This window comes from Gigantopelta aegis, chromosome 14 (genome assembly GCF_016097555.1).
Source record: "Gigantopelta aegis isolate Gae_Host chromosome 14, Gae_host_genome, whole genome shotgun sequence".
In the NCBI taxonomy this organism is placed as follows: Eukaryota; Metazoa; Mollusca; class Gastropoda; order Neomphalida; family Peltospiridae; genus Gigantopelta; species Gigantopelta aegis.
In genome coordinates, this window is record NC_054712.1 from 7560230 (window position 1) to 7586782 (window position 26553).

At 35.5% G+C, this 26553-nt stretch overlaps 1 protein-coding gene across 1 annotated transcript; it reads left to right on the forward strand.

Annotated features, from left to right (window-relative positions):
• The first annotated feature begins 469 nt into the window (after positions 1 to 469).
• On the forward strand, positions 470 to 23141 carry LOC121388963 (T-cell immunomodulatory protein-like). The gene is made up of 17 exons (XM_041520516.1): positions 470 to 683; positions 2178 to 2411; positions 3658 to 3709; positions 4734 to 4814; positions 6661 to 6776; positions 7915 to 7973; positions 9334 to 9415; positions 10442 to 10530; positions 11269 to 11438; positions 11858 to 12011; positions 13564 to 13666; positions 14518 to 14561; positions 15000 to 15078; positions 16151 to 16272; positions 17386 to 17468; positions 19718 to 19835; positions 20933 to 23141. The coding sequence occupies exons 1-17, from the start codon at positions 512 to 514 to the stop codon at positions 20990 to 20992; spliced, it is 1818 nt and encodes a 605-aa protein (XP_041376450.1). The 5' UTR covers positions 470 to 511; the 3' UTR covers positions 20993 to 23141.
• The last annotated feature ends 3412 nt before the right edge of the window (positions 23142 to 26553 follow it).

Genomic DNA, 26553 nt, shown 5'->3' on the forward strand with positions numbered 1-26553 from the left:
CTTTTTCTTCCTTCCATGTTCAGTGCTGGAATTACGATGCGCGCGCGCGCGTGTGTGTGCGTGTGTGTGTGTGTGTGTGTGTGTGTGTGTGTGTGTGTGTGTGTGTGTGTGTGTGTGTGTGTGTGTGTGTGTGTGTGTGTGTTTGTCTCCCACTCTCCATGTTCTTTCTTTTTAGCAACACTACTACATTATCTCTCTTTTTACTGATCGGCTTTGATGTGCATATTATAAAAAAGAAGAATGAAAGATATTGAAGATAGGCTGCTCGTATTATAAAATACGCGTTTTATAAAAAGAAAAACCGCAACAGAATTGGGTGCGTGTACTTGAGAACAAAATACTAATGTACGAATATAATACAAACAACAACAACATGAATCTACTGTATATCGGTCACGCTTTACTCTAATGGTAGTTTGCATGTAAAAGGCGCAACATCATACACAAAACCAGTATATAATTCTGACACATCTGTGCCTGACTTGAACGTAAACTAAATTAAAATGTAACGATGTTTACATCAATAGGCCTCTTTCTGCTGTTTGCTGTCCAGTATCATGCAGTGTTTTCGCTCTCAGACATTACTCGACATGTGTTTGGGTCGGACAAGAACGGCATAATAGCAGCATTTGGTGACTTCAATGGAGATCGAGTGACAGACATTTTTTCACTAACTGATGAAGGTAACGTTAAAGGTCAGATGGCAGGGTCTAAGCAGGGGCAGATCTAGGATTTTTTAAAGGGAGGTCACAAAATTCTAAAAAGAGCAACAGCAAATGAATTGAGATCTGTAGGTTGTTTCAGGGTCATAATCCCCGGAAATATATTTTTGAAGTAAAGATGTTCCCACGAATCCCAGAGACTCGTTTTCCAGCCAATCCAGGGCAATTTCGTGTTGCATATTCAATGATTATGATATTGTGGATGATGCATTTATTTAATGTTATAAAACTGGCACTTCAGCAATGACACACATCCTCCCTTGATCTGAAATTCTTAGTCCAAGTGTGGTTCTTTCTACGTTCGAAAATGGTTACATTACGGTGACCCTATATTATATACAGCTGGTATTCAAAACTTGTGGCATCATGTTTCAACCGTTTGTCAATTGAAATAGTCAACAAATGGACACACAAACCAAAAAATGTATAACCTACCATACTCAGTAAATCCTGATTGAAGTACTTGCATCATTATTAACAAAATAAATTTTCCGACGACAAACTCAAACATTTCAAATTAACTAAATAGAGGAAAACAACTTACCCTGCACCTTAAGAAAAGTATTGACTTAATGTGCGCCCTGCACTGCACAATTCCAAGTTAGCTGTCAGCTGCACTAATGTTAGGCAGTTTAGCATAATCAGTTATCCAAAACTTGCTATCTCATCGGCCTTTTATTGTCTTAACAAATTGAAAACATTTTTTCCAAGAGTTATGAGTGCTATGATTATTTGACTATACAGATTGGAAACAAGTCGACCAACCACTGCCACTGGGGTGAGTTGTTAATAGAGATGGGTGGTATATCATATATATCAATCGGTATCAGTATTATATCTATACCGAGTAAACCTCAAAATACTGAAAGTTTGGATTTTTATACGTATTCTTGCCATTAAGTAAAACACATATATCCAACAACATTACTCGAACACAAACAGACTGACAAGAAGAGCATGTTAGCATAATATTCACAATAAAAGTTGCAGGAAATTTAACACAAAAAATCCAGGATGTCAAATTTTCACATGACCATTGTGATGATATTGGATTACAAAATAATATGAACATTATGCAAGCATGTGTTTAGGGCCAGGTATACCCCCCCCCCCCCCCCCCCTCCAAAAAACCCAAAACCAACCCACAGTGACTATATATCAGTATATACATGTGGGTATTGAGTTTTTGTGAATACCGCACCAATACCGAAGTACATGTAAATTACCCCAAAAATATTGATACTGATACCAAACCTGAAATGTTAATAGTAATACCGCCCCGCTCTGTTGGTCTGTTTTGAGGTGAGGTTATTTTCTCACAAGTTTAGAACCTGTTGCACGGTGCCTCAGGTAGAAGGTTAGTCATCTATAGCTGACTACAAGGAGGTACATACATGTATATCATCTTTTTTTAAAAGCTTATAATTTGTTTCCTACATTTTATTACTTTTACAGGTAATTCACTGCTGCTTCTGCTGGGGCACTTGGACATGACCGATGGTCATTTCACACAGTATACCCTGCTTGATAAAAAGCATTTTCCTGACTCTGTAATCACCGGTGTTATTCCTTCGGACTTTGACGGGGACTCTCAGATGGACATTCTTGTGACCTGCAAGTCCAAAGGAAAGAAGTCCACGCCTGTTACAGTTCATATTTTCTGGGGAAATGGTGAATCATCTGTACAAGGTATATATACATACATGTATTTTTATATTCACTTTGAGTCTTTAAAAAATAAATAATAAAATAAGGGTGCCTATCATGCATAATACATGTATCATGATAAATAGCCCACAGTACAATACATATAATTATAACATTATCACAGTGTTTTCCTGTAAAACATGAAGCTGAAGCATAGGTGGTATGAAAATAAGGAATAAACATGCGACAAGTGAAACATTAATTAGAAACAGTTTTAATGTAGAAATCATACTTCATAGACATATTGACGTGGACAGTCACATTCTGTCTACTTCACTGTGTTTCCTTCAATAGCTTGTCAATAAGTACATATCATCAAACCCTGCAAATAAGAAAATCTCCACAGCAAAACAAACATGCCATGAAAAACAAATCGAATATAGACCACAGTAAAATAAAAAAAGGGCCACAGAGAATTAAATACTTCATAGCAATAGGGCCTTCACATGTTCAAAATATTGAACTCCGGTACTTGAGGGTCAAACTCGACACGGACCCGAGTACCCGACACTTGATGATAATGACACTAAGGAATAAAGTAAAATAGCATCATTCATCTTAATTCAAGCACTGAACATGGATGCCAGATCATGCCATTGCATTGCATTCCACACATTCAACTTTTGTTTTTCCTCCATGCCTCATAACACTACACTGTATAATGTAACTGATGGCAAGCATGTGGCAAAGTGTCGTTAAAAAAACAGAAAAGTAAATGAGTGCTTTTCCTTGCACAAGTACTCGAGTCCTGTAAACAGATTTGAGTCTTGCTAGACTCGGCCAGTGTGCGAGTACTCGTGGATACCCTACTTAGCTATCTCATCAGCATTGCTGATTGCAGTAAATAATTGCAGGAGTTTCTCAGTACAAATTGGTGTTTATAAATTGATACAGAATTAAAGTAGGAATCGGTAAATGGTCAAAATACATATAGGAATCGATACGCAAGCAAGGATATCATGCACTATATCGTGAGCAGTAGTATAGTGATACAGTAATGCACTGGTGTATCAAAACACCCCTAGTCAAAACAGAAATAGGATACGGTATCAGGGCTTCTAGATATGGTAGCCACACTCCCATGGCTAGTGATATTCAGTGTTGGGCTAGTAAATAACTACTATCTCCATGCCTGATGACTAGTGGAAAAAAAACAAGTTGTCAAATGCATTTAAGTCCATTTTGTAAATATGAATGTCCTTCAGTTATTGTCTCATTTTATTTTCAGGTGTGCCATTGACGCTGAATGAAACACTGAATGATCAACCTGCTGTGATAGAGTGAGTTCATTTCTATTGCACTCAGTAAATTTGTAATTTGGAGCAAGTACACATTTGATGAGGAAGAGCAGGGCATAAATCAACAGATCTGTGTTAAAATCCAAATTTAGTGGACATATTAAAAATGTTTTGTTGTTTAACGACACCACTAGAGCACATTCATTATTAATCATTGGCTATTGGCTACAACATTAGGTCATTTTGACATTTAGTCTAGAGAGGAAACCTGTTACATTTTTCCATTAGTATCAAATGATATTTTATGTGCTCCATGCCACAGACAGGATAGCACATACCACGGCCTATGATATACCAGTCGTGGTGGTGTACATACTAATTCCTGTGTTTGCCTATTGGAAAGAAGGAAATGTTTTATTTAACGACGCACTCAACACATTTTATTTACGGTTATATGGCATCGGACATATGGTTAAGGACCACACAGCTATTGAGAAAGGAAACCCGCTGTCGCCACTTCATGGGCTACTCTTTTTCGATTAGCAGCAAGGGGTCTTTTATATGCACCATCGCACAGACAGGATAGCACATACCACAGCCTTTGATGTACCAGTCGTGGTGCACTGGCTGGAGTTGCCTGTTGGATACATGCTAACCTAAAATGACACATATTATTTGTTTGACAGTATTTTTTGTGGGGTTTTTTATTCATAATCACTCTCACACTAATCACATTAAGTTTTTATAGCGGTGAGGGGTGAGATCTAGCTCAGTCAGTCGGTAGAGCGCTCATCTGATTGAGCTACTGCTGTTGACATTGGGTTTTATAAAGTTTGTTAGGTATAAATAAATGTTTTTAATATTGTCTTTATTTTTGTGTTATGTTTTAATGTTGGCTTTGTTTATTGTTTTGTTTATTATGTAGGCCTTTATCAATCCATTTCAGTGTTATGCTTTTGTGGGTGGCTGTATTTAATGGTATGTTTTTCATTTTTGTATTATTTAGTGTTGTTTTTAACGTGGGCTTTATTTAATGTTTGTACTTTCATTGATATTTCTCTTCCAGTGAAAATGGAGACATGATTCCAGATCTGTTTGGTGAAATGCTAGTTGAAAACAAACCTCAGCGCTTTTTCTGGATATTTAAGTGAGTACATTGGATCAGTCATGGACAAAATAGAATTTTTATTTGATTTATTTACATGTAGGACTGATCCAGATTTTATCACATGGCAGGACTCAAATGTAAAGGTGCTATGTCAGAGTTGCAATAATGGTGGTTCCCGCCAAAATATTTATTAATTTGTACTTTGCAACATAAAGTTTATACCTTCAGTTATATACACTATAAAAAATACAAGTAGATAATTCCATTTTCTAGTAGAATATTTTTTATTTTAGGGGGGAATCTTGAGAGTGTGTTACATGCCTTAACTAGGGACGTCACTGTTTTGAAAGAAAGAAATGTTTTATTTAACGACACACTCAACACATTTTATTTACGGTTATATGTTGTCAGACATATGGTTAAGGACCTCACAGATTTTGAGAGGAAACCCGCTGTCCCCACTACATGGGTTACTCTTTCCGATTAGCAGCAAGGGATCTTTTATTTGCGCTTCCCACAAGCAGGATAGCGCAAACCATGGCCTTTGTTGAACCAGTTATGGATCACTGGTCAGTGCAAGTGGTTTACACCTACCCATTGAGCCTTGCGGAGCACTCACTCAGGGTTTGGAGTCAGTATCTGGATTAAAAATCCCATGCCTCGACTGGGATCCGAACCCAGTACCTACCAGCCTGTAGACCGATGGCCTAACCACGACGCCACTGAGGCCAGTCTCACTGTTTTATGCATACACACTCAACACACTAAGTGTACCCAGAATTGTTTGTGGTCAACTGACAAAGAAACAAAGATATGGTGGCCATCCTATATTTAGAACACATTATTCGCGAAACCCCTCTTGTCTTCCAGTGCAAGACTTTATAACATTATTATTATAGTTTATTATGGAAAGATTATGCATGGAGTCAATTAATTTGTTGTTATTTATTACAAATAAATGTGAAAATAACCAAATATTGTCGTTTCAACTTTGACATAGCCCTGACCTTTAAAATGTTGGCATGAAGTGCTCTAGGTCAGTCTTTATTAATGGCAGTTTTTTGCCATTGAATAAGAATTATTGCCCTCATTTGAAGGGATAATTTTTGTATTTTTAATTTTGATTTTATTTATTGCAACAGTTACTAGTTTAAAATTGCTTTTGGTAGGCTCAAAACAAAACAATATTCAAAATTGTTGTAAGTAATAAATTCTTGAGTTCGAGCTCTGTATAGGATGGTAATGTGGGTGGGATGAATGAATTAGTTAATTAATGTGTAACAACATGCATGCACAAAAAATACATTGGCTATTGGGAATGAATGAATAAATGTTTAAAGAAGGAAATGTTTTCTTTAATGATGCACTCAACAAATGAATCTTTAATGACACCCCAGCACAAAAATACACGTCTGCTATTGGGTGTCATACAAAGGTAAGTATATATGAATCATAATGATCATTATCAATATAAAAAGTTTCTTTCCTTGTAGAAGAGGACATTTCACAACTGTCATGTGATATTATTACGGGCAGAGAACCAGAACTGGCTCTGTCCACTATTTGCGAAAATGAGGGTAGTCAACTATTTTGCTTTTGTTTGTTTTAAATATAGCTTTTTGTGGCAAACATACATGTATGTAACAGATTCAAAACTATACTGTTTGAATAAATAAATAACATTGTTTTCTTTGCATATTTTTCAGAATTTGCTAATCATTAAGACTTGTTAATCAGAAATTGATGAGTTTGGACAGAACCAGATCTCTTTGTTTGCCCCTGATTTATGTTTGATACTAATAATATTTTAATAATCATTAATTAAATAATATTTGTGGATGATGTTAAAAATAATTTCTTTATTTTTATTTTTATGTTTTCTTAGTGAACGCCGAAATTACACACTGAAACGTGTTCTTAATGGAACATCACAAGAGTTATCTCCCTTGAAAATTCCACAGTCCAGTGCCTTTGTCGACCTAAATGGAGATTTGACATCAGGTATGTTGCTGGGGGTGGGGGGAGGATTAGGGGTGGAATAGTATATACTGGACTGTCAGAGAAAATGTTATAGTGGTGAGAGAGTTACATACAAATGTGATTGATTTTGGTAAGAAGAAGGCTATTCAACACTTTGTGGGAGGAGAGGACTAGCACTGTTTCTACTAGTGATTTTTTTTCAAGGTTATGAAGAGCTACTGTTCTGTCCATTTTTTTCCCTTCATGATCACAGAAAAGCAATTCTATGTTGCATATTTACTGATATATGAATGTAGAAGATTGTTTCAATGTCACATGTCTCTGGTGCTTTGCAAAGCATACGTGAATGTTCAAACTGTTTTTTAATCTCTCTAAAGACAGTGTTGGTATGGATATGCATCCTCAGAAAAATTTGAGGGTATAGAATTTTTTTAGATTTTGCCCTGCAGGAAATCCCTGACTAGGAATACATATATACAACTCTGTTACATTTTTTTAATTGTTTACTGGTAATCATCTTTAAGTTTAGTTTAGAAGACATGACATTATATTTTCTATTATTTTGAAATGGAGGTAGGGATGACCTTTTTATGCATTTCTAAACAAATGCTAAAATGTTCATTAACAACAAAATATATTTTCAATAAATATTACATGCTATAATTTCTGGAGAATACAAGTTTGTATATTAAAGGGACATTCCTGAGTTTGCTGCAGTTTGTAAGATGTTATCGACTAACAGAGACTTTTTAACGATTGTAATTACATATCAAATAGATTTTTATGCATAAAATATTAGTGGCTGTATATTAAACATGTTTCTGATCGTTCTAATATTTGTACTAGGTTAAATTTCAATTTATTTCTTAAAATATATTTTTTCGTACGTATAAAATAATTTGTAGACAAAATTCAGTTTGGGCTTCTTACAAATATTAAGACAACCAGAAACACATTTAATATACATACATTGATATTTTATGCATAAAAATATATTTATATGTAGGTTTAATCATAGAAATATTTTATTAGTTGGAAACATCTTACCATGCAACAAACTCAGGAATGTCCCTTTAATTATTATACACAGAAGCCCGTTTAGTTTGTCCCATATTTGGCACTGATCAACATGTTTGACTAATATCTTATTTTATTTCAGATTTATGTGTTGCATCAGTACAAGATGGCCAACTTCAGTTTGAATTTTGGTATAATGTTGTAAGTGTGAAGTTTTTAAGAATAATTTTAACAAATATCCACATTTTGGTCATTTTTCATTTTGTGATTTATAAAAAGTATTTCAAAATAAGTATTTGTCCTTGCAAGTGAAAATCCACTCGGACAAAAATGGTTATTCACTGGGCATGTGCAAAACAGTGTCATATTTTTGTAGGAACATACCCACATTACTCTTGAATGTTTTAATAACTTATTTGCACGGATGTGAGAGCTACGTGGAAATGTGTAAATGCACTTTTCCATTTCGTCCAAAAAAACAACAACATGATGTCCAATACTGTTGACCACACAAGGTTCATTTGCATGTTTTCACTGTTTCAAGTTTATGATGTGTGTCTTATATTATAAGTTATAACCAGTTTAGATTTGTTAGCATTGAAGGCAATTTTTGGCAGTTCCAGGTGTTGCAAACAACAATTTCTTGGACCTCGGCCGCAATAAGCTTTTTTGTTCCAGCCCCTCTCACATCCTTGTATTTGGAAAGTGAAAATATTGGTGGACAAGTAGATTTTAAGATGTACTTGTCCGGTGAACTAATGAAACATTGTTATTTCTATTACTAATACATGTAATTTTACTAAATACATGTACACTGTTGACATTTCCAAGTTAATATTCTTGTACAAAGTTTCCAGAAATCAAACTTTTTTTTATTAATTTGTATCTAATAATATTATGAAAAAGTTTGTTTTGTTTAACAACACCACTAGAGCGCATTGATTAATTAATCATTGGCTATTTGATGTCAAACATTTGGTAATTCTGGCTCGTAGTCATCAGAGGAAAACCGCTAGATCTACTGTTTCATAAGCATAAGATAAGATAAATTTTATTACATAAAATAACTTGAGAAACAAATGGCGTACTTTTGTAAATTGAGGTGGTAGCTTTAGAACTTTTCAAATATGTTTGAATATCAACAGTGCAGGGTCAAACCACTTCGGTGGATTCATTCAACTGTTTTTTCTCGTTCTAACCAGTGCACCACAACTGGTCAAAGGCCGTGGTATGTGCTTTCCTGTCTGTGGGAAAGTGCATCTAAAAGATCCCTTGCTGCATTAGGAAAAATTTGACACTCAGTATTTTTATCAAGTTCCTGTCATATAATTAATGTGTGTGTTGTTAAAGGGGACAGTCAATAGTTACATAAAAATAGAAACCCACACGTAACAGGTCTCTGAAAACAGTGACACCGATTGTTTTGTTCGTCACTCGTGTAAATCTGATTCTGCGTAACCTATTTTATATTTGTGTGTTAGATTTAAAACATACATGGATATAATATAATGGGTTTCACTAAAAAGAAATGGGTTTTGAAGTTTATTGTAAACATTTTCAGAATGGTGTACTCACATGGAACAAGACCATACCAGGTCCAGCAGGGGCCAAGTTTCCTGGTCAACCATCATACACTGATATGGGTGAGTCTAAATTCATCTGATGTTGATTAGTCAACCATCATACACTGATATGGGTGAGTCTAAATTCATCTGATGTTGATGAGTCAACCATCATCCACTGATATGGGTGAGTTTAAATTCATCTGATGTTGATAAGTCAACCATAATACACTGATATGGGTGAGTCTAAATTCATCTGATGTTAATAAGTCAGCCATCATACACCGATATGGGTGAGTTTAAATTCATCTGATGTTAATAAGTCAACCATAATACACTGATATGGGTGAGTCTAAATTCATCTGATGTTGATATGTCAACCATCATACACTGATATGGGTGAGTCTAAATTCATCTGATGTTAATAAGTCAGCCATCATACACTGATATGGGTGAGTCTAAATTCATCTGATGTTAATAAGTCAACCACCATACACTGATATGGGCGAGTCTAAATTCATCTGATGTTAATAAGTCAACCATCATACACTCATAGTGGTGGATCCACAATTTTGTAAAGGGGGATCACGAAATTGTAAATAGAGCAACTTGAGCTTGCCATTGGTAAATCAATGAAGTTCCCAAAGGGAATAGGATATGCAGGAGTGGGTTCGGAGGCATGCTTCTCGAAGAAATCTTTAAATAAAGATTATGAGAGAAGTATTTTTTATTTATTTTTAAGTAATTGAAAAGGGCCCTCTCAGGAGCATGGGTGGGGGGGGGGACTCACATGACCCCTGTGAACTCCTCCTGGGTCTGCCAATGAACTGGTTGCAGCCACGATGTCATATAACTGTAAATAAAATGTGTTGAGTGCGTCATTAAATAAAACATTTCCTTTCTTCCTTGACTGCAGCCAGTGGCATGTTCATGAGGCTGAGAGTTCGTGTGCAGTTTGACTGGTACCATCATCTTCTATCATATCACATTCATTTACTGTTAGGTGCAGAAAACCAGTCTAGTGAGTAGATCAGTCGCGATCGATCGCTTGTCCTCCTGACCATGTCTCAAGTGATTATTATCAAGAGAAATATGTTTGTGTTTCAGAGGGTAACCTGTCAGTGGATATTGTTCTTCCTGCGTGTGTGGACGAAGCCTGTACACAGAGTGTCATCTATGTCTGGTCACACGACAAGGTAAATTCTTGCTGACACCTGCACAATTCATTTTCCATTTTAAAATGGATTTCCATTTTTAGAACAACATCTGTTTTAGCAGTCATAACTTGGGGGTTTTTCATTTAGTGTGGTCCATTTCATTTGTTTTTGTTTTATCTGTCACTTGAAGACAGTGACAGTGTTATTTTGAAATTTTTGTACAATTTATGATGCACCAATAGATAGAGAATAACTAGTTGATGACGTCAGATATCTGCTTTATCCTGTGAAGGTAAGAATGGGAATTTCTCATTCAGCCTGAACAGGATAAAGCAGATATCCGACGTTATTAATTAGTTATTATTCTAATCCTGCAGACCATAAATTAAGGGGAAAAGTTTTTATTTCTTTTATTTCAGCCACATTGTACGATGACCTAGAGGTCAAATGAGTGATTTTGTAATGTGGGCTATGTGTGTGATGTCACATGAATGACGTCACATGCTTTAACCGTTATCATATTCTGTCAATATAAATGGTGGTTACAGGATAAAAGTTGTTTAACATATGCATCTACTAACACTAGTAGAAAATTAAAACACAAAAGGTTGTCCAAATAATATGTTGGCTGTTATATTATGAAATAAACTTTGTCAAATTAAAAATAAATAAAGTTGTCCAAATCATCTTTAACTGTTTTATTATAAATATATTTTGTCCATTTAGACTTAATATAAAATGTTAATTATGTTACTGTATATTATTTGTATTTGCTAGTGGTACAACCTCAGTCTAGCTCTTCAAGACGACAAGACGAAGTGGAACTTCGTACCTCCGAACAGAAGTCCTCATTCATGGCTGGAAATATCACCCACTCTATGTCTCGGTGACTTTAATCTCAACTCCTTCCCCGATGCCTTAACAGTGCTTTACTCCAACAATGACGGGTAATTATTCAGGATTAAAAATACTGACAATTTTTCTGCATTAAAAAGTTAAATCATTGCTATACTAAGTAATGTAGGCCTATGTTATCTTTAAAACAAAATACAATTTGCTGGTCTATTTTGAATTTGTATTTAAAACGTAAATGTTGAATAACTAGATAAGTTATTTAATATATATTCTTCTTTTTTTCATTTTACTGGGTAACGTATATTGTCTTCAAATGTTTTTTTTAATTAAAAAAAAATGGTTATCGTTGAATTTCTGTTTATAATATAAAACAGCTTATATTAGCAAGATAAAATACTTTTCTGGACAAAGTAAATGTACCCCCGGTATATATTGTTTTGGGCAATATTTTGTGGGTGGCTTTTGTAAATCAGCGTCCATGCTTTTACAGCAGTTTGCACGTGTTTTTCAGAAATATCACCTACAGTGCCTTTGTGATGAACAATGTTGACTGCGGTTCAGAATGCGGTGGCTTCCCGAGGACTTTCCGTGTAGATGTGAAAAACCCAGTGCTTCCAGCGTCCAATAAATACCTTGTACCTGCATTCTTTGATTTAACAGAAAATGTAAGTGTGCTTTTTTAGCTGCCTGTGATTTTAAATACACATTTCAGGTGCAGATCAAATGGGGTCGTGGTATAGGACAGGAACTCCACGAGTCCAAAATATTGGACTCGAGTACTCTTGGGTCAAACTCGACCCGGACCCGAGTATCCAACACTTACACTAGATGGTAATGAGACTAGGGAATTAAGTAAACTAGCATTATGCATCTTAATTGCAGCTCTGAACATGGATACCAAATAATGCCATTGTATTGCATTTAACACATTTGACTTTTGTGTTCCCTCCATGTCTCATGGCCCTATAATGTAATTGGAGACAAATATATGGCAAAATGACGTTAAAACAATATAATGAAATAAGAGTGCTCTTCCTTGCACAGGTTCTCGAGTCCTGTGAACGGAATCGAGTCTTGCAAGACTTTTACACAGGTAACCAATTGTTCAGGCATGCAGGCCTTGACCGTAACATTTTTAGGTTATGAAATCTGGTAGCCCTCATTAAAAATTGGTATCCCCATAATTTTAATTTCAAAAATGTTAAAACAGAAAAAAGCAAAATCATTTATTTTTATTAAAACATGTTGTTTGAGGTGTTTAAGCATCTTGTTGATTGCGAAGGAACTGGATGTGCCCCCAAAAAATTAGTAGCTCAGCAGACTACCGTGTTCAGACATCTGGTAGCCCAAGTGATAAATTGGTAGCTAAAACACTCCGGGCCACTACTAAGGTCAAGCCCTGGGTATGTGAATTATATTTGTGTAGTCCAAATGAATTTGACATAGGTGACTAATTGTTTAGGTATGTGAATTATATTTGTGTAGTCTAATCCGTTACCTAAATTTTGCATTGACTTTGCATTTTAATGACACTATGTCCTGCAGATACTGTTAGTTTAAGAAGCATAAAATTAATGTAAAATATAAATATTTTAATGCAACATACTGATGAACAGTTTCTATGATAAAATAACTGTCAATATCACGTAACCCACTGGCAGTTCATGTCAATTTAAAGATGTGTAACCGATATGTGATTGGAACAATGGTTCACATGAAATAGTGTTCCCTCTGTTACGAGTATATACACCCCCTGTCCCAAACTTAGATGTGACAGGTTTATAGGTATGTGTTGACTTGTTTTGACATCAATCTTAGATGTGACAAGTTTAGAGATTTATATTGACTTATTTTGACGTCAATCTTAGATGTAACAAGTTTAGAAATTTATATTAACTTGTTTTGACATCAGTGTTAGATGTGACAAGTTTAGAGATTTATGTTGACTTGTTTTGACGTCAGTGTTAGATGTGACAAATTTAGAGATTTATATTGATTTGTTTTTACATCAGTCTTAGATGTGACAAGTTTAGAGATTTATATTGACTTGTTTTGAAGTCCGTGTTAGATGTGACAAGTTTATGGGGTTTTGTTTACTCGCTTTGACATTAATCTTAGATGTGACAAGTTTATAGCTCTGTTTTGATGTGTTTGGATGTCAGTCTTACAACTCTTAGATATGATATATTTATAGGTCTGTGTCGACTTGTTTTGCAGGGTATTCTCGATATTGTTATAAGTTCACTGACGGCAAAGGACTCGGATCTGCGTGCCTTGAAGCAAACGTTTACCGACGATGCTTGTTTTGAGAAGATCACAGGTTGGTTCATTTCATAGCTGATGTATATCCTCTAGCCTGTTCGAGAATTGATCACATTGGAGAGACAGGAGGCACCATTATTAATATTCCGTTTTATATATAACCTGACTTCTGACCTATAGCACACACACACACACACACACACATCATGTCGAGGACCTAATATTTATGCCATTTAGATAGGATCGGTGTTTAGAGGGTCGCATTTTAGAATAGAGACCATGAAATTTGGCCGGTTTTGACATAATTTATGTTTGTTCAGGGTCTGGTGTAGACAGGTTTCACTGTACTTATAAAAGCAGGCAAGACGTAGCCCAGTGATAAAGAGTTCGCTTGATGTGCAGTCGGTCTGGGATCAATCCCCGTCTGTAGGATGGTGCATATAAAAGATCCCTTTCTGCTCATCGAAAAGAGTAGCCCATAAAGTGGCGACAGTGGGTTTCCTCTTTATATCTGTGTGGTCCTTAACCATATGTCTGACACCATATAACCATAAATAAAATGTGTTGAGTGCGTCATTAAATAAAACATTTCCTTCCTTCCTGTACTTATAAAAGATCCCTGGCTGCTCACAGAAAAGTCATAAAAGCATTCTAAAATAACATTTTAATTCAATATTTAGTGAATTACAGTTCTAAAGTCACCTTCTTCGGTAATATAACGTCATTACAATTAGCACAATTGTAGTGTGACACTTTAACTAAATCTTGTGAAAACATTATGCTCTTGCCGCTGGTAAAGATACACCGAAATGTGAGATGTGTTTATGACATGGATATTGTGAGTATGTTACAGGATATGTTACACAATATATCTCTCGTTTGGATAATATGATATATCTCTTCTTTCAGTTGTCAGTGGTCGGTGTTGGAATAACTGTTCAAATAACCACAAGGTAAAGTGCAATACTAAATTCTACAATTACAGGGTGTATACTACCAAATCAAATCCCATAGACGACAATAGTAACATTTGTGGCTAAAACTCCTTACTGCAGCGTATCAATTGACATAAATGCCACAGATATAAATACTACCTCCCTTCACCCTTAAAGTGGATCAGAAAAAATTGGGGGTCAAGCTGCTAATTTTTTAGATAATGGGTAGCGTCTATGACTGCCCTAGTTCCGCACAAAATTTGAGTACTTTTTTTTACAGGTACCCCGTATATGTTTCAAGCACAAGGCTACTTAAAACAGTGGTACTAGAAAAAATTAAATTGGATACATTTTTGCCCAGATGAAACTATTTTCTTTTATTTAAAAAATATTTGTCATTTTTGTGTGTTCGTATACTAGTATTTGACAAGATATTTATTTAAGTTTTCATTGCAGCCTTTTGGAGTGAACCAGATCGGTCCTACTGTGAAGATTCATACGACCAAACCCAACGGAGACCCACAGATTAGTATAGGTACCTTTCTACTTGATATCGTTAGCAAGGATTATTTTATAGTGTGTGTGGGTCAGTTGCTTAATAGTTTGGATGTTGGATTTCCAAGTCTGACAAAGGATCAAATATCCAACAGTGAACCCATTCTCTAGTTGGATTTTTGTCTGCCCCAACAAGTGCTCCACAAATGGTATATCAAAGACCCTGGTATGTGTTGTCCTGTCCATGGAAAAGTGTTTATGAAAAGATCCATTGCTACTAAGGGGAAAATGTAGCATGTTTCTTTTTAGAATGTATGTCGAAAGTATCAACCGTTTGACATCCTATTTGTGATCCATGGTCATTGAAAATTGATCCGTTGGGCTCTACTGATGTCAATTGATGGGGCAGGATGTAGCTCAGTGGTACAGCGCTTGCCTGATGCGCAATCAATCTAGGATCGATTCCCGTCGGTGGGCCCATTGGGCTATTTCTCATTCATACCCAGTGCTCCACAACTGGTGTAACAAAGGCTGTGGTATGTACTATCCTGTCTGTGGGCTGTTGCATATAAAAGATCCCTTGCTGCTAATCAAAAAGAGTAGCCCATGAAGTGGCAACAGCGGGTTTCCTCTCTCAATATCTGTGTATGGTCCTTAACCATATAATCATAAATGAAATATGTTGAGTGCATCGTTAAATAAAACATTTCCTTCCTGTAATTGTCACAGAAAATATTACCTATAATTGTTCCTCCCATTTATACAATAAAATTGATGCAAACATGTTTGGTTTGGTGTTTGTTTTCATGTGTAGATAAAGAAGAAAAAAGTAATTAACGGTAAAATTAGCAATTTGTATGATATATCTTAAAGAATATGACAATAAGTTCTTGGTCCTTATAATTCAAATCCTTCTTATGTTCATGTAATTCTAACTGATTGTATAATCAAAAGTTGATTGGTTGGTGCAAACTAATTATAACCGATGATTAAATTCCAACTGATTGTCAACACTACTTACAATAGATGATGATTGATAAGTCAGTGTGCTCTAGTGGTGTCATTAAACAAAGTAAACTTTAACATTATTATTTTTGTAAAATTTATTTCAGCATCTCAACTCACCAAGTCTGCCTACTTCTCGCTGCAGCTGCCGTTTATCTTGTTTGGACTCGGGCAGACACCAAACTTTGTGGACACCGTGGATGTTGGTATACCCTACCCCCCAGGAAAGGTAACTCTCTGTTACATAACATTGGGTTTGGATTTAGGTAGAGCATTTGCCTGATGGGCAATGGGTCATAGGATCAAGAGCTCTTGGTGAATGTAGGTTGCTATTTTATTCCAGCCAGTCCCCGACAACAGGTACAACTAGGGCCATATGTACTGTCTATTGCAAAGGAAGGAAGGAAATGTTTTATTTAACGATGCACTCAACACATTTTATTTACAGTTATATGGCGTCAGATATTGAGAGAGGAAACCCGCTGTCCCAACTTCATGGGCTACTCTTTTCGATTAGCATCAAGGGATCTTTTATATGCACCATCCAACAGACAGGGTTGAACATACCATGGCATTTTATATGCCAGTCGTGGTGCACTGGCTGGAATGAGATGCCTATTGGGAAGTACAATGAATTTATCCTCTAACTTAGCCATAATGTCCATGCCATAAACCCATTTGATATTTGTATGTATTAACCCAGTTAATGTTTGTTTTTTGCTATCAATAGGTCATTTGTTTACAAGCCAACAAGACCTTTAGATCTGAACGTAACATTTTGATAAAATTTAGTTAAAGTGCATGATGTCAAATTACTTTTGTGCCAGTCTTGATGACGTCATATTACCGATGAAAGCAACTTTAGAACTGTGATTTACTAAATATATAATTAAAATGATATAGGATAAATAGAATTCGCTACTGGTGTACTTCAATGTGTGAAATATCAACTTTCTTTGTCTAGTTAATCAGTATTATTCTCAGCAGAGGCTCGACAAATATTAATCAACATAGACTAGGTTGATATTTTCCATATTAAAAAACACTTGTGTCAAATCCTCTATATATTAAAGATCCCTTGGTTCTTTATCAATAGGAGTAACCTACAGGTATATGGTGGAAGTGTGTTTCCCCTCAATCTCTATACTGACTAAATGTTGTTATCCAGCCATCTAAAAGTCTGGTATTCAAAATATATTGTACTTTTAATTGGGGTTTTAAAAATTGTAAGTAAACTAAACTTTTTTGTTCCCAGTAAAAAAAAAATTGGGGGGGTCTCTCAAGTTTCAGAGTAGCAGGGTGGGCATTGCGGATGTTTACATATCATTTATTTCTGTTTTAGGAACCACGGCATAAGCAATGGACGTCTGTCATCCCTAACTCTCAGCTAATTATTGTACCGTTTCCTCCTGATCATCCTAACAGGTTCGTTAACTCTCAGCTAATTATTGCACCCCATCCTACATCTTGACTGGTTTGTTAACTCTCAGTTAATTATTGTACCTGATCATCCTGACAGGTTCGTTAACTCTCAGCTAATTATTGTACCGTTTCCTCCTGATCATCCTGACAGGTTCGTTAACTCTCAGTTCATTATTGTAGCCTATCCTACGTCCTGACAGGTCCATTAAATCTCAGTTAATTATTGTTCCCCATCCTACATCCTGACAGGTTCGTTGACTCTCAGTTAATTATTGTTCCCCATCCTACATCCTGACAGGTTCGTTAACTCTCAGCTCATTATTGCACCCCATCCTACATCTTGACAGGTTTGTTAACTCTCAGTTAATTATTGTACCGTTTCCTCCTGATCATCCTGACAGGTTCGTTAACTCTCAGCTAATTATTGTACCGTTTCCTCCTGATCATCCTGACAGGTTCGTTAACTCTCAGCTAATTATTGTACCGTTTCCTCCTGATCATCCTGACAGGTTCGTTAACTCTCGGTTCATTATTGTAGCCTATCCTACGTCCTGACAGGTCCATTAAATCTCAGTTAATTATTGTTCCCCATCCTACATCCTGACAGGTTCGTTGACTCTCAGTTAATTATTGTTCCCCATCCTACATCCTGACAGGTTCGTTGACTCTCAGTTAATTATTGTTCCCCATCCTACATCCTGACAGGTTCGTTGACTCTCAGTTAATTATTGTTCCCCATCCTACATCCTGACAGGTTCGTTGACTCTCAGTTAATTATTGTTCCCCATCCTACATCCTGACAGGTTCGTTAACTCTTAGCTCATTATTGCACCCCACCCTACATCTTGACAGGTTTGTTAACTCTCAGTTAATTATTGTAACATTTCCTCCTGATCATCCTGACAGGTTCGTTGACTCTCAGTTCATTATTGTACTCTCTCCTACATCTTGGCAGGTTTGTTAACTCTCAGTTCATTATTGTACTCTCTCCTACATCCTGACAGGTTCTTTAACTCTCACTTTATTATTGTACTCTCTCCTACATCCTGACAGGTTCGTTAAATCTCAGTTAATTATTGTACCCCATCCTACATCCTGACAGGTTCGTTAAATCTCAGTTAATCATTGTTCCCCATCCTACATCCTGACAGGTTCGTTAACTCTCAGCTCATTATTGCACCCCATCCTACATCTTGACAGGTTTGTTAACTCTCAGTTAATTATTGTACCCCATCGTTGACTCTCACATCCCATCCTACATCCTGACAGGTTCGTTAAATCTCAGTTAATTATTGTACCCCATCCTACATCCTGACAGGTTCGTTAACTCTCAATTAATTATTGTTCCCCATCCTACATCCTGACAGGTTTGTTGACTCTCAGTTAATTATTGTACCCCATCCTATATCCTGACAGGTTTGTTGACTCTCAGTTAATTATTGTACCCCATCCTACATCCTGACAGGTTCGTTAAATCTCAGTTAATTTGTGTACCCCATCCTACATCCTGACAGGTTCGTTAACTCTCAATTAATTATTGTTCCCCATCCTACATCCTGACAGGTTCGTTAAATCTCAGTTAATTATTGTACCCCATCCTATATCCTGACAGGTTTGTTGACTCTCAGTTAATTATTGTACCCCATCCTACATCCTGACAGGTTCGTTAACTCTCAGTTAATTATTGTATCCCATCCTACATCCTGACATGTTTGTTAATTCTCAGTTAATTATTGTACCCCATCCTACATCCTGACAGGTTCGTTAATTCTCAGTTAATTATTGTACTCCATCTTACATCCTGACAGGTTCGTTGACTCTCAGTTAATTATTGTACCCCATCCTACATCCTGACAGGTTTGTTAACTCTCAGTTAATTATTGTACTCTCTCCTACATCTTGGCAGGTTCGTTAACTCTCAGTTGATTACTGTACCATATCCTCTGTATCATCATAGCAGGTTTGTTAACTTGTAATAATGATAAATAATTTTCATTTTAACATTATTTTTATGCTTATATCCAATTAAAGTTTAAGCACGCTGTCCTGGGCACACACCTCGGTTACCAGGACTGTCCGTCCAGGATCGTAGATTAAAGGTCATTTGTTAGTGTTTTTGAGAGTTACGTTGGCGCAGTTTCCTTACACCTGCCTATTGAGTCATTTAAACATACTCTGGGTTGGAGCTCTCCATGCCATATAACATGCTTGACTGTTTCATGACTACAAACAGGTAACACGTTATTTTTCAGGTGGAAAAACAAATTGTTTACAACTCCATCTCGCCTGGTGCTGTTGACGGGTTCTGCTCTGCTGGGAACCTGTGGCTTCATTGCGGCTATCATAGGACTGCTACACTGGAGGGAGAGGGTAGGAAGTTTGTTTGGCTTTTTGTCTCGTAGTTATGAAATAAAAAGGCGAGATGTAGGTATTACTTTTCCAACAGTGGCGGTGGTGATGGCGTCAACTTTTGCCTTACTGTTTAATGTTTCACATTTAGATCAGTTTGTCACAAACTATAAGTCCATGATCCATGGTTTATTGTTGCACCTATGGATGTTTATCGCATGGTTACCATCAGAATTAAAGAGAGTGTCTTGAGTTTGCTGCCATTATAAGACGTTTTTAATTGATAACGTCTTTTAATGCCAAAAATAACACTTTAAATAAATGTGTTCTAGTGGTGTCGTTAAACAAAATAAACTTTTCTTAAACTATCCAGTGTTTCTGATCATCCTAATGTGTGTAGTAGCTAAAACTTCATATATTTCTTAGAATATATGTTTTCATACATACGAAAGTATTAGGGGGGAATAAATCTAGTTTAGACTATTACAAACAATAGGACAACCAAAGAATATAATTATAGACAGCAATATTCTAAAAATTAAATACATATTATATAGGTAATAGTAGTTGTAAATATAAAGTTTGTTTTGTTTAATGACACCACTAGAGCACATTGATTAACTAATCATCGGCTATTGGATGTCAAACATTTGGTAATTCTGACTCATAGTCATCAGAGGAAACCTGCTACATTTTTCCTAATGCATCAAGGGATCTTTTACATGCACTTTCCCACAGACAGGAAAGCACATACCTTTGACCAGTTGTGGTGCATTGGTTGGAATGAGAAAAGACCCAATCAGCCGAATAGAAGTGGTATGATCCTGCAATGCAAGCACCTCACGCGAGCACTCTACCAACTGAGCTAAATCCCACCCCTACTAGTTGTTATAAAGGCTCTACTAGTTGGGAACATGATACAATAGCAGCTAACTCAGAACAGTCCCTTTAACTATAATATCAAACTTTGGTTAATGGGCAACACCTAGCTGGCAGCATTCTATCTGGAAAGCTGATCAAATAATATAAAAATCTTATTAAAGGATGTACATGTATGTTAAGAAAAAGCAGATGTTAAAAAATATCATATATACTAAGTATCTTATTTTCGTTCACAGGTGGAAGACAAAAAAGAAAAACTTGAAGAAGCTCAAAGATTCCATTTCGATGCCATGTAAATTTAAGACAAAATGTAGTTTTTTATATAAGGTTTAGAAAAATGCTGGGTTTTTTATGTAAACTGAAGACAAAATGTTACGTTTTTCATGAAAACTGAAGATAAAATGTTGTGTTTTTTATATATACTGAAGATAAAATGTCATTTTTTTGTGAAATTTTGTGTATAGCTTTATCATGTTCTGTTACAGATCAAGTGACTTTCATGGAAAATTACTTATTTTTCACAGAGTTATGGCCCTTGAACTTATGAGATTAAAATTTGTTTTCCATTATTGTACTTTGCAATGCCTCAAGCTTCATTATGTACTGTTACAGATCAAGTTTGACTTTCATGACAAATTACCCATTTTTAACACAGTTATGGCCCTTGAATTTAGAAGATATAAAAATTAGTTTGCCCGGTAGAGAACGTGTATTGCTTTAGCAATACTCTCAGAATGCTTGTTATATATCTGTTTAGAATATATCATGATACATAATATATCACACTTGTCATGCATAATAAAGACTTCACACGTCAAAAACCCTGTGCGACTTTACAAAATGTAGGCACTGGGTCAGCACATTCACCTCTAGAGTCCGTGTTTAAAAACATTGTTTTAGTCTAAGATGATGAATGGTTCTCAGAATAGATGAGAATGCATTATGAATATGAAGTATATATGGACCTAAGCAATATGAAGTCCATGGACTGTTTGAGCTTTAAGTCCAGATACACCATTTGTATAAGCGTTGGTTGTGATGTTACTTTTTACTTTTTACTTGACATAATTTAGTTACAGAACAATTTGCTGAAAGTTATAATTGTTGGATCAGTATCCAGCATTTTAATGTACCTGGGGTCATTAAATATCCTAGCTTATTTAGATTTAGTAATTTTAAGGTTTAAAAACAAATTCAGCATTTTAATGTGTCATTAAATATCATAACTTATTTAGATTCAGTTACTTTATGATTTGAAAAATCCAGCATTTTAATGTGTCTGGTGTTACTAAATATCCTAGCTTATTTTAGCTTCGGTTATTTTAATATTCGAAAATTCATGTCTACAACCATATTGGAAGTAGTTCTACTCCTATATTACCCATATTGTGTTTTGGCAGTGCTGCTATCTGGTGCCAAACATGAGAAAACTAAATCTTTGAATTGTTTCTTCCATTTCATGTTTGTTTCTTCCATTTCATGTTTGTTTCATCCATCCATTCATCCATCACCATTTGTTTCATATTAACTTAATCGTGAGAGTAATTCAAACTAGAAAGGTTTTTTTTCATCTGTATCTTGTTATTTTAAATTTAATTATTACGGGCATAAAGGATCTTTATTTTTACAATTTAGTGTGCTGTAAAGAAAATATGGTGCTATAGACAGGATATCTAAAATTAACTTGCATTTTATCCACTGTCATAGTCTAGATATGTACAGACAATCAGTTTCCATACAAGATTACAAATAATGTACAAATGCAGTGTAGCAGTAGTTCATGAAAAGAATAATATGTTGTATTTATTTCAAGAAAATGGTGTGTCTCATGTCAGTTGACAGTTTTATACCTCATCAAACCTGGGGTAAGTTCAGCCAGTCATTTGTTGCCAAAACTTGTTGGACTGGTTTTTATGTTGTAGGTTAAACTGAATGGCCATGCAAAGAACCAGTCAAAGTAGTTTGCAAACATTTAGCAGGATGAAAAAAGTTACCTGTTAAAAAGAACTTTTAGTTATTCCTATTCAGTGGTATGGAATGCTCTACCAAAAAATAATCTCTATAGCCTCCTCATTTGTCACCTTTATTCCCCCACCCACCCCCACCGTCATGTGACAATTTCTCAAACAACCCTTATGTACAGATGTGTAGTTTATAAATACTGTATCCAAAATTATGAAGGCTGTTTTTTTCTGAAACACAGGTGTTTAACACCAGATTTAAAATGTTACATGGTGTTGGAATACAAGTATTAATTTTCTTTTCATTGTAATGGCACAAAATCCATATACCTGTGAGAAGTAAATGTTATGGAGATGAGCCCCAGACCTGTCAACCTTTAGTCAAGAGAAAGCAGGAGGTGTGTGTTGAAAAAGCAGGAGATTTTGTCAAAAAGCAGGAGATTTTTTAAATTCACACAATTTAACCCAAAATCGCAAGATTTAAAAAAAAACATTATTACAATAAGTTATATGAATACTTTATAATGTCATATATACTTCTTAACCTTAGATCTTGGCATTAAAAAAACAAAAACAAAAAACATTTTTTTTTAAAGTTTAAATATGATTTAATACATATTTAAAAAAAAAAAATAATAATCCAAAAATGTTAAGAACATGAACAAGAAATAAAAAATTTAATTAGTACATTTACGGTATTACACTTACAGCCTTACTGGTTGCGTTACATTATCATTTGTGGTTAGTGTACCTAAGTACCAAAGACAAATTTATATAAATCTTATAAATTAATATTAAATTTCTACTATAATGAGGAACGGTGGTGCGGCACAGGGGAAAGGAGATTTGATCAAATACCGGGAGACTCCCGCGGAATCCGGGAGGGTTGACAGGTCTGATGAGCCCTAGTATCTTTGTAGATGGCATTTCGTGGTTTGAACATTATAGACTGTTGTAACTTTATCCAGATGTGTTACAGGTTTGTTGATTAACCAAACTTCATGTCGATTTTCACAGGTTGAAAATAGGATCTGTGACTTTAAACATTGCTATTTCCATAAATTGTCTCGTCTGCCTGTTGAACAATCTGGCCCCATTTGATAGTTTATTAGAAGATTCTGTTTGGTCTCTTTTACACTAATATAGTTGGTAATTAGCTCACTTATACACATTTATTACCCTAGCAGGCACTCATAACGGGAAAATAAAAATCATAATTTCACACTGAGAAATTATCATGCATTGGTTTAATATACACTACTATTGGACGATTTGACGCCAACAAACCAATCAACTTGTCTATACTAAGTATGATGTCATTACAATTTGGCAAAGCACACACAACAACATCACATAGTTTAAAGCGTTTGCGTTTATGTGTTTCTGGTTTCAGTGTTAAACTTGTAACAAAATGGTAGTTTAATGCAATTCATTATAGATTTTTTTTTTACAGAATATATAGCACTTTGGGTTTTGAAATTTATCTGTGAACCATGAATAAAATACAGCTGGGGTAAAAACCAGAATAACAAACTAGTACCAGTTATTATCAAATTTATGTCCTGAGTGAAATAAAGCTTGTGACAAGTGAAAATTGGTAACTCATTTATTATCCTCTATGTAATTAGCTATTATAGCTATTAATGGGAGTGGGATATATGGCTTTAAATTTTAATATTTTTTTTTTAAGTGGACATACATTAAAATATAGTCACTTTATTCTGTTATTAGTTTCAATTTTCATTTATTACCAGGACTAGCTTTGGCACTTGGCAAATTTTTTAAAAACAACTGCTTTTGGTCTTAAACCATTCCGATGTAAACTTTAGTAGACCGTTTTTCGCAGCCATTATACCATCTAATACAAAATAATTATGTTAGTCACCAGAGATTCACATCTACGAAGCTACTCACAATGCTTATGACAACTGTTGATCATGCCCCTCCCCAAGTTATAAATAGCATGGATACAGTCTAATTCGGCAAGGAACCTTTTGTCTTCATGCACATGCACAATGGGAATGAGAAATACCTCTATTTGGTGAAACAACTTCATGTAATGATTAACATTTGGTTAAAAATAACTCTCTTTTTGACATTTAATACATAATTTGGCAAAATGTTCTGCACACACATTTAGCCCTGGTTATATTGCTTGTGATACTTTATTGTATTGTGTATATATTGTTATAGATCTGTATATAAAGTATTCCTATTTATAATTTACAAACATAAATTATCTGTAAATATTTTGTTTTTGTTTTTTTCTAAAACTGTTATGCACATGCGATTCCAGTGTGATGTGAAATGTGATGGTATAAACAATTCTTTTTAAATAAATTATTTTAATGTTTGCTTGTTAATTTGTCTTCTTGTTTTTTTCACCTCTGCACTAACAACTGCTGTTAGTAGGGGTGTATAGTAGGCGGTTAGAAATGCCTCTTAACACTGCCAGAAGTAACTACTGAACCCTAATGGGAAATGGCAGGTGTGTGGCACGGATAGCCATAAGACAACCACTGTTATGGATGGAAAGACGAGGACTGGGATGTGGGCAGCTAAAGAAGTTGAAAGATAGGATTTGTCAGCTCGAGAGAAAAATAGATGGAATTTCAGACATATTTTCTCTCAAGATATTGAGCATGGTATAGCTTTATCATGTACCGTTACAGATCAAGTTTGACTTTCATTGCTAATTACCCATTTTTTTAAAGTTTTGGCACTTGTACCTCGAAGATACAGAAAAAAAGGTGTAGACTTTTTTTTATATCATAATCACTCAAAATACTGAGCTGAAATTTTGCCTATAGCTTTATCATGTACCATTACAGATCGAGTTTGATTTTCATGTTATTTACTCCATTTTCAGTTATGGCCCTTGAACTTGGGAGATATGTAAATTAGTTGGGATCGGTCTTGGTGGCGTTGTGGTTAGGCCATCGGTCGACAGGCTCGTAGGTACTGGGTTTGGATCCCACTCGAGGCATTGGATTTTTAATCCAGATACCGACTCCAAACCCCGAGTGAGTGCTCTGCAAGGCTCAGTGGGTAGGTGTAAAACCACCTGCACCGACCAGTGATCCATAACTGTTTCAACAAAGGCCATGGGTTTGTTCTATCCTGTCTGTGGGAAGTGTAAATAAAAGATCCCTTGCTGCCTGTTGTAAAAGAGTAGCCTATGTGGCAACAGCAGGTTTCCTCTAAAAACCAGTGCCAGAATGACCATATGTTTGACTACCAATAGCCGATGATAAGATAAAAAAATCCATGTGCTCTAGTGGCATCGTTAAATAAAACAAACTTTACTCTTTTTTTAAAATTAGTTGGGCCTAGCAGGGGACATGTATTGCTTTAGTAGTACTCTCAGAATGCTTGTTTCAACGAGACATAACCTGCTTTAGCAGTACTCTCAGAATGCTTGTTTCAACGAGACATAACCTGCTGCCAATAAAGCAGCAAGGGATCTATTATAGGCACCTTCCCATAGGCAGGACAGTACATACCAAGGTCTTTGATGTACCAGTTAAGAGGCATTGGTTGGGACCCTCCATTCCACACATGAAGCCATACTATGACTCATCACACATATCTCTTTACAACTGAAAACTGAACTACATCCAGATTCAGTGTTAAAATTAGGCTATAACCTTATATGCACATTTAATGAATTTCTGGTACAGGGTAATCTCTATACTAGTAGTAACTCATGGTTAATTGTTGCAAACGCAGGTAATCATTTTAAGTTTTTGAATCATTCCTGCTCCTAAAAGCTTTCTTGGGAATTTCAATTGCAAGAGCAAGCAATTCTCACCCTACCTCAGCTTGGTTCATTTCAGAGAAGAAAAAAAACCCTGCAAAGATACAACCTGGCCTAAAGTAACTTGATATAGTATATA

What these genes read in the sequence shown, in the direction of transcription:
- LOC121388963 (XM_041520516.1), top strand. Translation starts at nt 512, where the DNA reads ATGTTTACATCAATAGGCCTCTTTCTGCTGTTTGCTGTCCAGTATCAT. An exon ending in CGCTTTTTCTGGATATTTAA is followed by an intron (nt 4,815 to 6,660) that starts GTGAGTACATTG and finishes ATGTTTTCTTAG; the next exon opens with TGAACGCCGAAATTACACAC. An exon ending in TTGAATTTTGGTATAATGTT is followed by an intron (nt 7,974 to 9,333) that starts GTAAGTGTGAAG and finishes AAACATTTTCAG; the next exon opens with AATGGTGTACTCACATGGAA.